The sequence below is a fragment of the Zootoca vivipara genome, chromosome 1 (genome assembly GCF_965207765.1).
Source record: "Zootoca vivipara chromosome 1, rZooViv2.hap1.1, whole genome shotgun sequence".
In the NCBI taxonomy this organism is placed as follows: Eukaryota; Metazoa; Chordata; class Lepidosauria; order Squamata; family Lacertidae; genus Zootoca; species Zootoca vivipara.
Genome location: NC_142582.1, coordinates 54,492,708 through 54,504,805, shown reverse-complemented (window position 1 = coordinate 54,504,805; position 12,098 = coordinate 54,492,708). Strand labels below are relative to the sequence as shown.

The 12,098-nt window shown below is 43.9% G+C and overlaps 1 protein-coding gene across 2 annotated transcripts; it reads right to left on the bottom strand.

Moving 5' to 3' along the window:
* Positions 1-1,347: 1,347 nt before the first annotated feature.
* Positions 1,348-11,595, bottom strand: LOC118079619 (membrane-spanning 4-domains subfamily A member 8-like). 2 transcript variants are annotated; one of them, XM_088664659.1, is made up of 7 exons: positions 11,522-11,595; positions 8,525-8,743; positions 7,892-8,011; positions 6,683-6,739; positions 4,888-5,019; positions 4,016-4,129; positions 1,348-1,588 (listed from the first exon to the last, which is right to left on the bottom strand). In XM_088664659.1, exons 2-7 carry the CDS (start codon positions 8,738-8,740, stop codon positions 1,466-1,468), a joined length of 762 nt encoding a protein of 253 aa, XP_088520785.1. In that variant the 5' UTR covers positions 8,741-8,743; positions 11,522-11,595; the 3' UTR covers positions 1,348-1,465. The 2 variants fall into 2 exon arrangements, with proteins under 2 accessions (XP_088520785.1, XP_088520787.1); XM_088664661.1 differs by lacking the exon at positions 1,348-1,588 and adding an exon at positions 2,657-3,000.
* Positions 11,596-12,098: the final 503 nt, after the last annotated feature.

Below are 12,098 nucleotides of genomic sequence, written 5' to 3'. Positions count from 1 at the left end.
CTTATCACAGGAACAGTGAACGCTTTTGAGTTTAATGGTTTCTTCATGATTTTCTGTGATGCTTTTTCAACCCCTTGCTACTAGGGATGGGAGAATATCAAATTTGGGTCCTCTCAATTGTTCATTTCTCTAGTCTTAAAATTCAGTTCCCCACATTAGTTTGCAATTGTTTAAAAAAGTCCTCATGAAAACTCATTAGTATTTTACTGCAAATCTCTCCTAATATACACACCAATATGCCATTTCCCCCCATATACACATTTTTGAAGAACTGCTTCCCATAATAGAATGCATTTTTGTACAGTATGTTCTTTTCACTAACGTGCATTTTTATGCACACTTTATGCCAATATATGCATTTTTGTTCACATTACTCTGTTGGAATCATTGAATTGTAGAGTTGCAAGGAACCCTAAGGCAATGTAGGAATCTCAGCTAGAACATCCATGACACATGACCATCCAACCTCTGCTTGACAACCTCCGCGGGAGGAGAGTCCACCACCTCCCAAGGGAGTCCGTTCCACTGTCAAACAGCTCTTGCCATCAGAAAGTTCCTCCTGATGTTTAGTCAAAATCTTCTTTCTTGTAACTTGAAGCCGTTGCTTTGAGTCCTACCCTCCAGAGCAGAAGGAAACAAGCTTGCTCCGTCTTCCATGTATCAACCCTTTAGATATTTGAAGAGGGCTATTAGTCTACTCTTTACCAGGTTTAACATACTCAACTCCTTCAGACTTGATTTCTATAGCCTTTATCACGTTGGTCACCCTCTTTTGCACATGTTTCCGCTTGTCAATATCCTTCTTGAATTGTGGTGCCCAGAACTGGTCACAGTGCTCCAGTTGGGGTCTGATCAAGGCAGAATGGAGTGGTACTACTATTCCCTTTGATGTGGGCATTATATTTCTGTTGATGCAGCCTAGAATTGCACTAGCCTGTTTTTGATGCTGTATGACACTGCTGCCTAAGCATGTTTAATCAGAGAAAAGTCATTGTTAACATATACTAAGGAATGGAAACCTTTTAAAGAAATTTTGCGTGAAAAAGAAAATGAATAAATGACGTTTGGGTTTGAGAACTGAAGATAATGTTGCTTTATAGAAAGTAGTTTAGACAAGTATTATATTGGAGTGGATGAGTTGAATAATGTTTATATATCACTGATAGACGAAGAATCAGAAGTTCTCTATTTTCTTAACTCTATTTTTTTCTCTTTTACTCCTTTTCCACCCCTCTTTCTTTAACCCCTCCCCCCACTTCTTTTCCTTTGGGTTTGTTTTCATAAAGATTAACATTTTAGTTTTGATTTTTTTAAAAAAGATATTTGATAATAATATTTGTATTCCTTTCTAAATTCTAATAACATTTTATTAAAAATGGATATATGTGCCAAAAAACAGAAAAATGAGTGTTAATTAGACTCCTTTAAGCAGCATCTCCCATATACAACTTCTCCCTTGGATTCTTCACTCATTCTTGGGGAAAGAATCCACAGTACTGTAAGCCGGAGGAGCAGAAGCTGGAGGAGGAGGAGCACAATTGCCTTCAGCGGGAGCCGCATCAACAGTGTAGGGAATATAAACCATTGCCTGTAAAACCGAAGAGTAATTCATCAGAAGAAGACATGTGCCATGTCATCACCACTGTCATAATCACCATCCTCAGCATTCAGGGGCCACCGCCACTCTGTCATCATCATGAAGGAGGGCGAGAACATCACAGAAGGGGCAGGGCCAGCGAGCAATTCTGATTGTGTGAGCATCAGTGTTAAAATATCGGGAAAGGGCTGGTGCTGGCAGATTATCAGTTTGCTACTGCACTTCCTGCTCTGCAGTTCTCCAAATCCTTGGGTTTTGCTCTAAAAGTTGCATGACAGCTAAATCCTGCCTAGGCAAACTGGGACAAGGAGTGAAGCCTTTGTCCCCATATTCTACTACTGCACAGTGCACTGCTGCATGTTGGTGTAATGTGAACAATGGGTGTAATTGCACAGTGCTTGGGCTCATGTCTTGAGGAGCACATCCCCCACGTTCTGAGATAAGGGTGCCAGGTGCACTGGGTTACCATAACAACACCAGGGAGGTCAAGTATGTTGACTTGCTGAGTCATTCACCCTCCCATTGGTTCAGGAAATGTGCCTCAGGTATAAATCCGAAGACTCTGCTGGGGCTCCACACTCTGCTGATACATCTAGCTCACTCAGTAGAGCATGAGATTCTTAATCTCAGGGCTGTGGGTTTGAGCCCCACATTGGGCAAAAGATTCCTGCATTGCAGGGGGTTGGACTAGACGACCCACGTGGTCCCTTCCAACTCTACAATTCTATGATTTGAATGCGATATCTATCACACTGGTTGAGGTCTGGTGAGCTAACAACTGACTTCCACAAGTCACCAACACTGCACGCCTTGAAATTTACCCACGTCAGCTGGGTGCACTGGAAACAGCCCGAGACTTTGCAAGCATCAGGGTCTGCTTCAGCAAAGGATGTAAATTTAACAGAGGACAGCTTAGTTCACAATGGCGCAAGAGATGGGAAGAGAAGACATGCGCTGTCTCAGGCTGCCCTGAACCTTCTCCCATTTGCTACTGTCTAGCCTGGCATACAAGGAACTGCTGCTTTGTTGCCCTCTCTGCAATAATTCTACAACCAAGCAGTCAGAAATGGTGGAGAACTTTATTAGAGTTAAGGGTAGTCTTCTTCTGGGTCCTGCCTGGACCTAACGACCAACAACAAGCAACAAAGATGGAAGAGAAACCAAAGTACCGGTAACTGCTATGACGCTAAGAGGTCATGTCAAAACAAGTGAACCGCATAGTTAGCAAACACCAACAAGAAATATACGTCACAATATAACACTCCCCAAAAGAGCTGGCACCAAAACTGGCACTGAGAAACCCTGAGGGATTTTTTTTAAGTTTGGCAACTCTGAGTAATATTTCTTAGGTTATTTCTTGGGTTGCTTTCCCACTCTGGAATTGCGATCCTTCATTTGTTCACCTACGATGGAGAGAGAACCAAACAAAACCGTTCTTAGCACAATGAATTCCAATATTTTTCAAACTGCCCACTTCTTTGTTTATGCAGATGTGATTTGTGGACATTTTTTTCTGACTTTCAATACCCTGCATTGCCAGCCCATCCACTGCGGACAGGCAAAGTGCTATTGAAGCACATGGAATGGTATCTGTGAATGGTGTACCTTGTGATTCCCTGTAATCTCTGCAGAGATGTGCTGAGGCATCTTGCCATTAGGGATGCCTTAAGTATCTTGGTGTGCCTTTTATTTTATTTTATTTTCTAAAGCCAATAGAGGTCTCCCCTCACCAATGTGCAAAAGCTCACATACAAAAATGGCAGCACTTCAAAGAGGTATCATTGCAGTTGCCCCTTCTTACCCACTTTCCCCCCTCAATTCTCTACTGACATGCATGCTTGCTCCAACTCCACAATGGTGTTTTTTTTTCTAGGCCTCCTGTTATGATATATTTGGTACTGACAAAATTCTAACAAGCAAATGGGAGCAGCACAACAAAACTGTCTACTTCAAATAAAACAAGAAGCAATGGAATGTGGGGGAAGATAAGGTGATTGGCAGTGAGCCCGGGAATAATTTCTACTAACTGAAAAAGAATTACAAGAATAGGAAGAGTGATGGGGCCTTAGGTCCAGCAAAGAACAAGCAGTGGAAGTCCAAGAGGCAGTGCCCGCCTGAGCTCTGCTGCCTGCCCTGCTGCCAGTGCAGAAGTGGTGCTGGTAAGAGCTGTTCGGCAGTGGAATTTGCTACCAAGGAGTGTGGTGGAGTCTCCTTCTTTGGAGGTCTTTAAGCAGAGGCTTGACAGCCATCTGCCAGGAATGCTTTGATGGTGTTTCCTGCTTGGCAGGGGGTTGGACTGGATGGTCCTTGTGGTCTCTTCCAACTCTATGATTCTATGGTAGCAGTGCCAGTTTCTAGAAGCTTCCTCGGTTATGAACAAGATCTGCTAAAACTCTAAGCAAGGTATCAAATGCTTACCTGGTCATTGGAACAGCAGGTTAACTGGTACCCAAAATATGCTGATGAGACAGCAATGCAGAACTCCAGAATGCTGAACAAGAGGAGAACGGCGACAAGAACAATACTTGCAGCCTGTGGAGCACAGAAGTGTGTGGAAAGGCATTTATCATACAGTTCTAAGTACTGAAAATTAAATTTAGCTGAAACATAAAAGTGTCCTAGTCTCCATCTTCTGTGTAACGTAATCTATGAATCAGCCTGGGAAAATCTGCTGGTAATGGTGACAATTTTGAATAATTTGATTAAGGTGTCTGCTTCACATACAAATACATCTTGAAACGTACAATTGTAAAACCAAGGATAGAGAGTATAGTGCCGTAGTTACCCTTAGCCTTTTTTTTTTTTTTTGCCCCGGATGAAGCCTCTAGAAAGGCACCATGAACCCGGGCAGAGACCGTCATAGCACGTTTGTGTTTTGCAGCATCTCAAAGCAGGGCTACCAACCCATGCTTGACACTGTTTGGTAGACAATGGAACCTGGAATGCCCTCTCACAACTCTAGAAATGGTCATTTGAGCTTCATTTATTTATTCCAAAATGCCCAGTAAAACAGCACCAAAAAACCCAACAACTTGAAATAAGGTGTATCCCTCTTTCTGGATCCTGCCCATAAAGACTTCGAACTAAATAATTGCAGTCATGGGATGACTTCTGTGAGTACAACAGAAGATCTCCCTCTTCTCACCCCACACCTGCAGATTTGGAGGTGGGGTGGCACGCGGGGAGGGGAGAGGAAGGGGAAGTTCCATTGAGTTCACATAAGTTGTTTCTCACATACGCTGATTAGTTGGATACAGTACAAAGTTCTGTGTGGCGTTCTTTTCACTTACCTTTGTCCAATAATATCCGTAATCACTTGAACTGTAATCAAAAGGAGTTACATACAGCCCTACCAAATACAGAATGATGCCAGCTAATGCCATTGCAGCACTTGTGATATTCATTCCTAAGCTGCCTCGCACCTGAAAGAAACAAAGAATGTCATTTGCAGGCTACTAAAAATACAAAGCAAGCAGAGTGTTACACGCCACCCCATAGTGCGAGGTTCCTGGGGTCCAGGCGCTTACCTGAAACACCTGGGTTCGTGCTTCATTTAGAAATGAAGCACAGCAGAGACTGTGATGTCTTTATGATATAGGGTTTAATTACACATACAGATATACAACCTGAGCCTGCAATGGAGACGCTCCTAGGATTAAACGTTAACATTTACTAACCCCAAGTATGAGAAGAGAAGCCCAGGTACCCCACAGACCCATAACACAAGGTTACTTTATAGTTAAATTATCTGATAAGAACATGAAACTGCCCATCTTGATTCTTCTGTGGGAGAGCTTCTAGTGGTTCTGGCAATATTTTGAATTAAGGTAACCTCCATAAAATGATTTCGTGTTAGTTATTGAGCTCCTTCAAATCATGTCATTTTTGTTGTATACAATAATGCGTATATTACATATAACATGCATCCCACGCAGCCCAATCTGTTTCAGGCCTGCTGCAGGTCATTCCAGTTTGATTTGTTATTTGGGTCAGCATCCGATTAGTGAAATCCAAAGCTGTTTTGCTCCCATGGCCTATAGTGGAGAATCTAAAAATCGTTGCCATTTTTTTGCTTTTCACATAAATGGATAGAATTTCATAGCTGCCAAGTTATCCCTTTTTTACAGGGATTTTCCCTTATGCTGAATAGGCTTCCTCGCGAGAAAAGGGAAAACTTGGCAGCTATGGAATTTACATATACCAGTGAGGTGGAGCGGTTAAAATGTCAAATTAGGATCTGGGAGACCAGGGTTCAAATTCCCACTTGGCCATGAAGCACAGTGGGTGACTTTGGGCAAGTCTAACGCACCTCACGTGGTTCTTGTGGGGATTAATTGAGGAGGGGGAGAGTCATGTATGCCACATTGAACTCCCTGAAAAGAAGGTGGGGTATAAATGAAATAAATAAATGGCCCAAAATGTGTCACAACAAAATCCCTTTGATTCGTTTGAGGGCCAGCATGGTATAGAAGCTAGAATGTGGGACTAGGCCTTGGGAGATGACAGTTCAAATCCCCACTCAGCCATGAAGCTCACTTGGTGACCTTGGGCCAGTCACCATCTCTCAGCCTAACCTACCTCACAGGGTTGTTGTGAAGATAAAACAGGGAGGAGAACTACCTTGAGCTCTTTGGAGGAAAGGTTGGATATAAATATAATAGTAAATAAATAAATTTACAGAGCTACTCCAGTGTGGATCACCAAGCCTCTTGATGCAACATGCGACCTGCAGTGCTCTAGCACCATGAAGGGAATATCAGAAGGGGCACAGCGAATGCACATTTCCTGGCTTGAGTGCTGAAAGAAGGGGGACAGGTCCAGCTGGCAGACTCAAGGCTGCCTCTGCATTCTCCATTGGTCAAAGAGGGTCCTCATTTCAGACCAAGGCTGGTCTGGTCAAGATGGATGTTTGTGGGAACAGGGGGTGGGACTTGATGGAGGCTCCTTGTTCCAGAACTTGGGCTTGAAGATCTATAGGGGAAGCTGCCAATATGGCCTTGGATTTGTAATAAGAAGGAAGCATGTTAACTGGCATGTCCAGGATCACAGAAGAGATTAAAACTGCCACATTTCTTTCTCTCTTACCAGACAGCGAGTTGCATGTTTCTCAGCTGACACCGACAGGGATCCAGAAATAACGAACTGCACAAAACAAGGGAAAAGACGCTTTTGACTGAAGTTCATTTAAAATTTTCGAAAACATGCCCTCTACAATGAAAAACTGGGTTATATCAGATAACAGAACTTTTTCTCTCTTGAAGTTCACAAGTTTATCCTTCTAGGAAGAGAAGCATTACATCATATTAGAAGCACATATATGCATAATTAAAGGTAAAGGTACACCTGACCATTAGGTCCAGTCGTGGACGACTCTGGGGTTGCGGCGCTCATCTCGCTCTATAGGCCGAGGGAGCCGGTGTTTGTTCGCAGAAAACCTCCGGGTCATGTGGCCAGCATGACAAAGCCGATTATAACAAACCAGAGCAGCGCACGGAAACACCGTTTACCTTCCCACCTGAGCGGTACCTATTTTTCTACTTTGACTTGACGTGCTTTTGAACTGGTGGGTGGGCAGGAGCTGGGACGGAGCAACGGGAGCTCACCCCGTCGCGGGGATTCGAACCACCCACCTTTCGATCAGCAAGCCCTAGGCTCTGTGGTTTAGACCACAGCGCCTCCCACGTCCCTATACATGCATAATTACACATATTCAAATAGTGGCCTTAATTCTGTAAGTGCTGTTCCTTGTGTAGCCAGAGTAACACCATCCACACAAAAGGCACATGGGGGACGGTATTAGCAGGCTTGGGAAACCCCAGTTTCAGAAGTGCAAGAAATATTTGGGATGGGGTGGGGTGGTAGGAAATGAAAAGAGGAAGGGGAAAAAACTCAGAACAGCCTAGTGAGGACTAGGGCCTAGCATAGCCAATGGTGGTGGGAGTTGTAGTCCAGGAACAACTGGAGAGCCATGGTTTGGACACCACTGGCCTACTTAATCCAAATGCTTTCTAGAAAAGCTGCCTGATGATGAAAAAGGAAGCAGTGTGTTAGAAGATAAAGTAAGTTCAGATATAAACTCAAGAAATGAAGCCATTTCTACGATTCCAAATCTGTTATTAATCCTTAAAATGAGTAGGGAAAGCCTTCTTAATGACACAGCTGTTCTGTTACCAGTCACCCATTCTCCACACACAAGGAGCCACCATCTGAAAGGAATTTGGATGTAGATCTGCAAAGTCTAAATTCAACACTGATACACGCTGTCGCTCAAAAGGCCAATGATATTCTACTTACAAATAGTCCACCCCAGAATGGGTAACCTAAAGTAGTAGCAAGAGTTGATATCCAGGGACAAAGAACAGCCGAGACACTCCCAAAGCCAATGTGCATCAAACCAATTAAGATCTGGACGGCCTGTAGGAACAAAATGCACAAAACAGCACATCAGTTTCCCTTTGGTAAATAAAGAACTGAAATGCATTCTCCCCACCTCATGATCCTGACCCAGGTCCCCTACTATAATGGATTATCTCTACTAAAATGCATTTCTGTATGTCATTTTAATTCATATATGTATCTGTAGAGACATGTTCCGGTAGCATGTACACTTCTTTGGTTGGAGAACTGGATAACAAAATTCAGAGAACTACATTTTAGTCTGCCTATTGTTTTGGGAAGTGCAAGTTTGGTTGGTTTCCAGGGAAAATGTAAACCAAACTGGTTTTCTCCCTCAACCCCCTGCCAGGGAGCAACTATGCAATTATATGCAATATGCATTTAATGCACTGGGACTTATTTCCAGGTTATTATGTATAGAGTTGTATAGTCAAAGTTCCACTGAACTCAACAAGACTTATCGGTACTTCCAAGTAGAAACATGACCCTAAGCATTGGACCTCCATGTTGGCAGCTCTCAAATACACTTACCCCCAGAGTCTTGGTCTCCACTTTGACAAGTTTCTCCATCCACCCTGGTTGTTGGGAATGTTGTGGCTGGTTGTTGGGGCTTCCAACCTGTTGGCCTGCATATTTTATGTATTGTGCCATCCCTGATGGCAGGGTAGCAGCACTAAGGACTCCCTGGCCTGCTTGGCTAACACTGGCATTAGTTTTGGGAATCAGCATCACGGTTGTATTAGCCATTATCTGCAAAAAAACAACAACCGACCAACCAAAGAAACAATTTAAAAAAAACAAACCACTCAGATTTGGGCAAATGTTACAAATCCCCTGCTGCCACTGCTTCCCAAACACACCCAAACACAGACTCATACATGATGTATACTAAAACTGAAATCGGGCAGGTCAGCTGCTTCCAGTGGATTGGCTCAGGGGGATAAAGCCAGCAGGGCAATTGTTTGTGAGTAAAGCCTGTGCTGCTCTTTGCACTTAAGAAGGAAAGGACGTTCCCAGCCAAAAGGAGATTTTAAAAAATGCCCCCCCCCCATTTATGCCCCAGAAATACATATATACCTAAAATGTGAAGGAAGCCAAGCCTCCTAACAGTAGCAGATGGCATGGGGTGGGGTGGACAGCTGAGAGCCGAGTTGCTGCTATTTACCAGGAGGGAGAGGAGGGGAAATCAGCTGAGCATGGCTGGCCAGCACCCCTCCCCCCCACAATTGATGGACATTGCCGTCCCAACAGTGTGTGTGTGCCATGTCTTCTGATCAGGGTGGATAAAAATCCAAGATTATTATTATTATTTTTAAAAAAGGAATAAAAAATGGATTTTTAAAAAAATTACATTGGATTTTTAAAAAGAAATAAAATGCTTTTGGAGGAATTTTCTATTTAAGTTACATTATGGTCCAAAGGCTATTCATCAAGAAATAAGGATTTGTTTTTAATTATGTAGCATGAGACTTTACATGCAATATTTAAATTTTTGGTAAATTAATTCCATTAACTTGCTCCCTAGACCCCTGCCCGTCCTGGCTGATTAGAGCGTGTCCAGACGAGGTACGGGGCCCCCTGGTTGAGATTATCAACTTGTCTCTCAGTTCAGGGACTTTCCCAGAGGAGTTGAAGGAAGCAGTGGTGCGTCCGCTCTTAAAGAAAGCATCGTCAGATCCACTAGATCTATCCAATTATCGCCCTGTTTCAAATCTTCCATACTTGGGTAAGATAATTGAAAGAGCGGTTGCCGAACAGCTCGGTAGGTTTCTGGATGAAACATCAGCTTTAGATCCATTCCAGTCCAGCTTTCGTCCCGGCCACGGGACCGAGACAGCACTGGTCGCCCTAACAGATGACCTCCGTAAACAGCTGGATCAAGGCGGGTCAGGGCTGCTGATTCTTCTAGATCTGTCAGCCGCCTTCGACATGGTCGATTATGAGCTTTTAGACCACCGCCTTGCCGACGTGGGGATTCAGGGTACAGTCCAACAATGGCTGCGTTCCTTTATCTCAGATCGGGGACAGAGGGTGGTGCTAGGGAGGGGGTTGTCACCGCGGCATTCCTTGGTGTGTGGAGTCCCGCAAGGTGCAATCCTTTCCCCAATGCTTTTTAATATCTTCATGCGCCCCCTTGCCCAGATTGTCCGGAGTTTTGGGCTGGGTTGTCATCAATATGCTGATGACACCCAGATTTATCTGTTGATGGATGGCCGTCCTGCCTCGGCCCCGGACACATTGACCAAGTGCCTGGAAGCTGTTGCTGGATGGCTACGTGGGAGTCGGCTGAAGCTAAATCCTTCGAAGACAGAGGTCCTCTGGCTGGGTCGGGATGACATGGGGCGGGGGGGCCAACTTCCATCTTTCGCTGGGGCCCAATTAGTGTCAGCCCCTTCTGTCAAGAGCTTGGGGGTAACCTTGGATGCCTCCCTTTCCATGGAGGCACAGGTTGCAACCACAGCCAAGGTGGCATTTTTCCATCTCCGCCGCATTAAGCAGTTGGTCCCCTATCTCTATCAACCTGATCTAGCCACAGTGATCCATGCGATGGTCACCTCTAGGCTTGATTATTGTAACTCGCTCTACGCGGGGCTGCCCTTGAAACTGACCCAGAAACTCCAGCGGGTGCAGAATGCCGCGGCGAGGCTCCTTACGGGGTCCCGGCTGCGGGATCATATTCATCCAGTGCTTTACCAACTGCACTGGCTCCCGGTGGAGTACAGGATCAGGTTCAAGGTGCTGGTTTTGACCTTTAAAGCCTTATGCGGCTTAGGACCCTCGTACCTACGGGACCGCCTCTCCCGGTATGACCCACAGAGGACATTACGGTCCACAAATAATAACATATTGGAGATCCCGAGTCACAAGGTGGCTAGGCTGGCCTCGACCAGGACCAGGGCCTTCTCAGTACTGGCCCCGACCTGGTGGAACGCTCTGTCTCAGGAGACTAGGGCCCTGCGGGATTTGTCATCTTTTCGTAGGGCCTGCAAGACAGAGCTGTTTCGTTTGGCCTTTGGACTGACGCAGTCTGACCCCACGGTTACCCTCCCCTAAGGTTTTATTTATAATGGTTTTATCTTATTCGTAGATTTTTAATTTTAAAATTGAATTTTAACATTGTATTATTCTGTTGTTTTAACTGAATTGTTTCTTTTATATTTGTGTTGATATTATTTGTTGTTAGCCGCCCTGAGCCCGGTCTTGACTGGGAAGGGCGGGGTATAAATAAAAATTATTATTATTATTATTATTATTATTATTATTATTATTATTATTATTAATCCATTCACATTGTCATGCTCTTCCAGAGGTTTCCAAGAGATTATTTGGGGCAGTTTTTCTAACAAGAAGTTATTATCACAGATGCTGGTTTTTGCAGTTCTCAAAAGTGTGAATCTGTGGATCTGCAGAGATAGCATGCCTTTTCTTCACAGGAAAAATGTTATAAAATAGACATACAGAGTCGAGGAAAAGACCTTAATCCCATTCTTCCTTTGCAAATTTATATACACAGAATCAAATTCTTACCTCTTAAATGCTAAATTCCAAGAGGTTCAATGAATAGACTGTTTGGAGTGGAAGAGATCTGCACAAGTAGCTAACTGTAAAGGAGTAAAAATGAAAAGTGCAACCTTGTGAGCAGAATACTCCACAAGTCTTGGGAACCTTGTGTAATAATTGTGCAAGTCTGTGCAACTCAGACTTGGGGCAAATGCTGAAGGCACTTCAGGGCTGGCAACCTCTTCCCAATCCCACTGGGTTCCAACAAATGCATCAACTTAACTGCACAGAATAGGCACTTGAATGTAGAAGCAAATCCAAAGGGGTGGGGGTGGAAATAGTACCGGTAACAGGAATTGTTTTAGTTAAATAGATTGTTTAAATTGTTATTAAGGAAATGATTATTTTTCACCTTCCAACAAAGTACAGCAGAAAAGTTGTCCAAATACGTATAAACAGTTAACTTCTTTAACCTCACAATAATTTCATAATTATCCGTCTATGTATTTCTAATAGTATAACCAAATCAGTAATTTCTGATATAACTGTTATAGGGTGGCAATGACCAGGGCCAGAATAATCCTGGTCAGACCATGCAGGCCCT

Excerpts from the sequence above, each read along its gene's own strand:
- LOC118079619 (XM_088664659.1), bottom strand. The coding sequence starts at position 8,740 with ATGGCTAATACAACCGTGATGCTGATTCCCAAAACTAATGCCAGTGTT. Across the intron at positions 6,740-7,891 it reads CATTCTGGGGTGGACTATTT|TTCGTTATTTCTGGATCCCT; the intron begins GTAAGTAGAATA and ends TGTTTTGTGCAG. Across the intron at positions 4,130-4,887 it reads ACGGATATTATTGGACAAAG|GCTGCAAGTATTGTTCTTGT; the intron begins GTAAGTGAAAAG and ends TGTGCTCCACAG.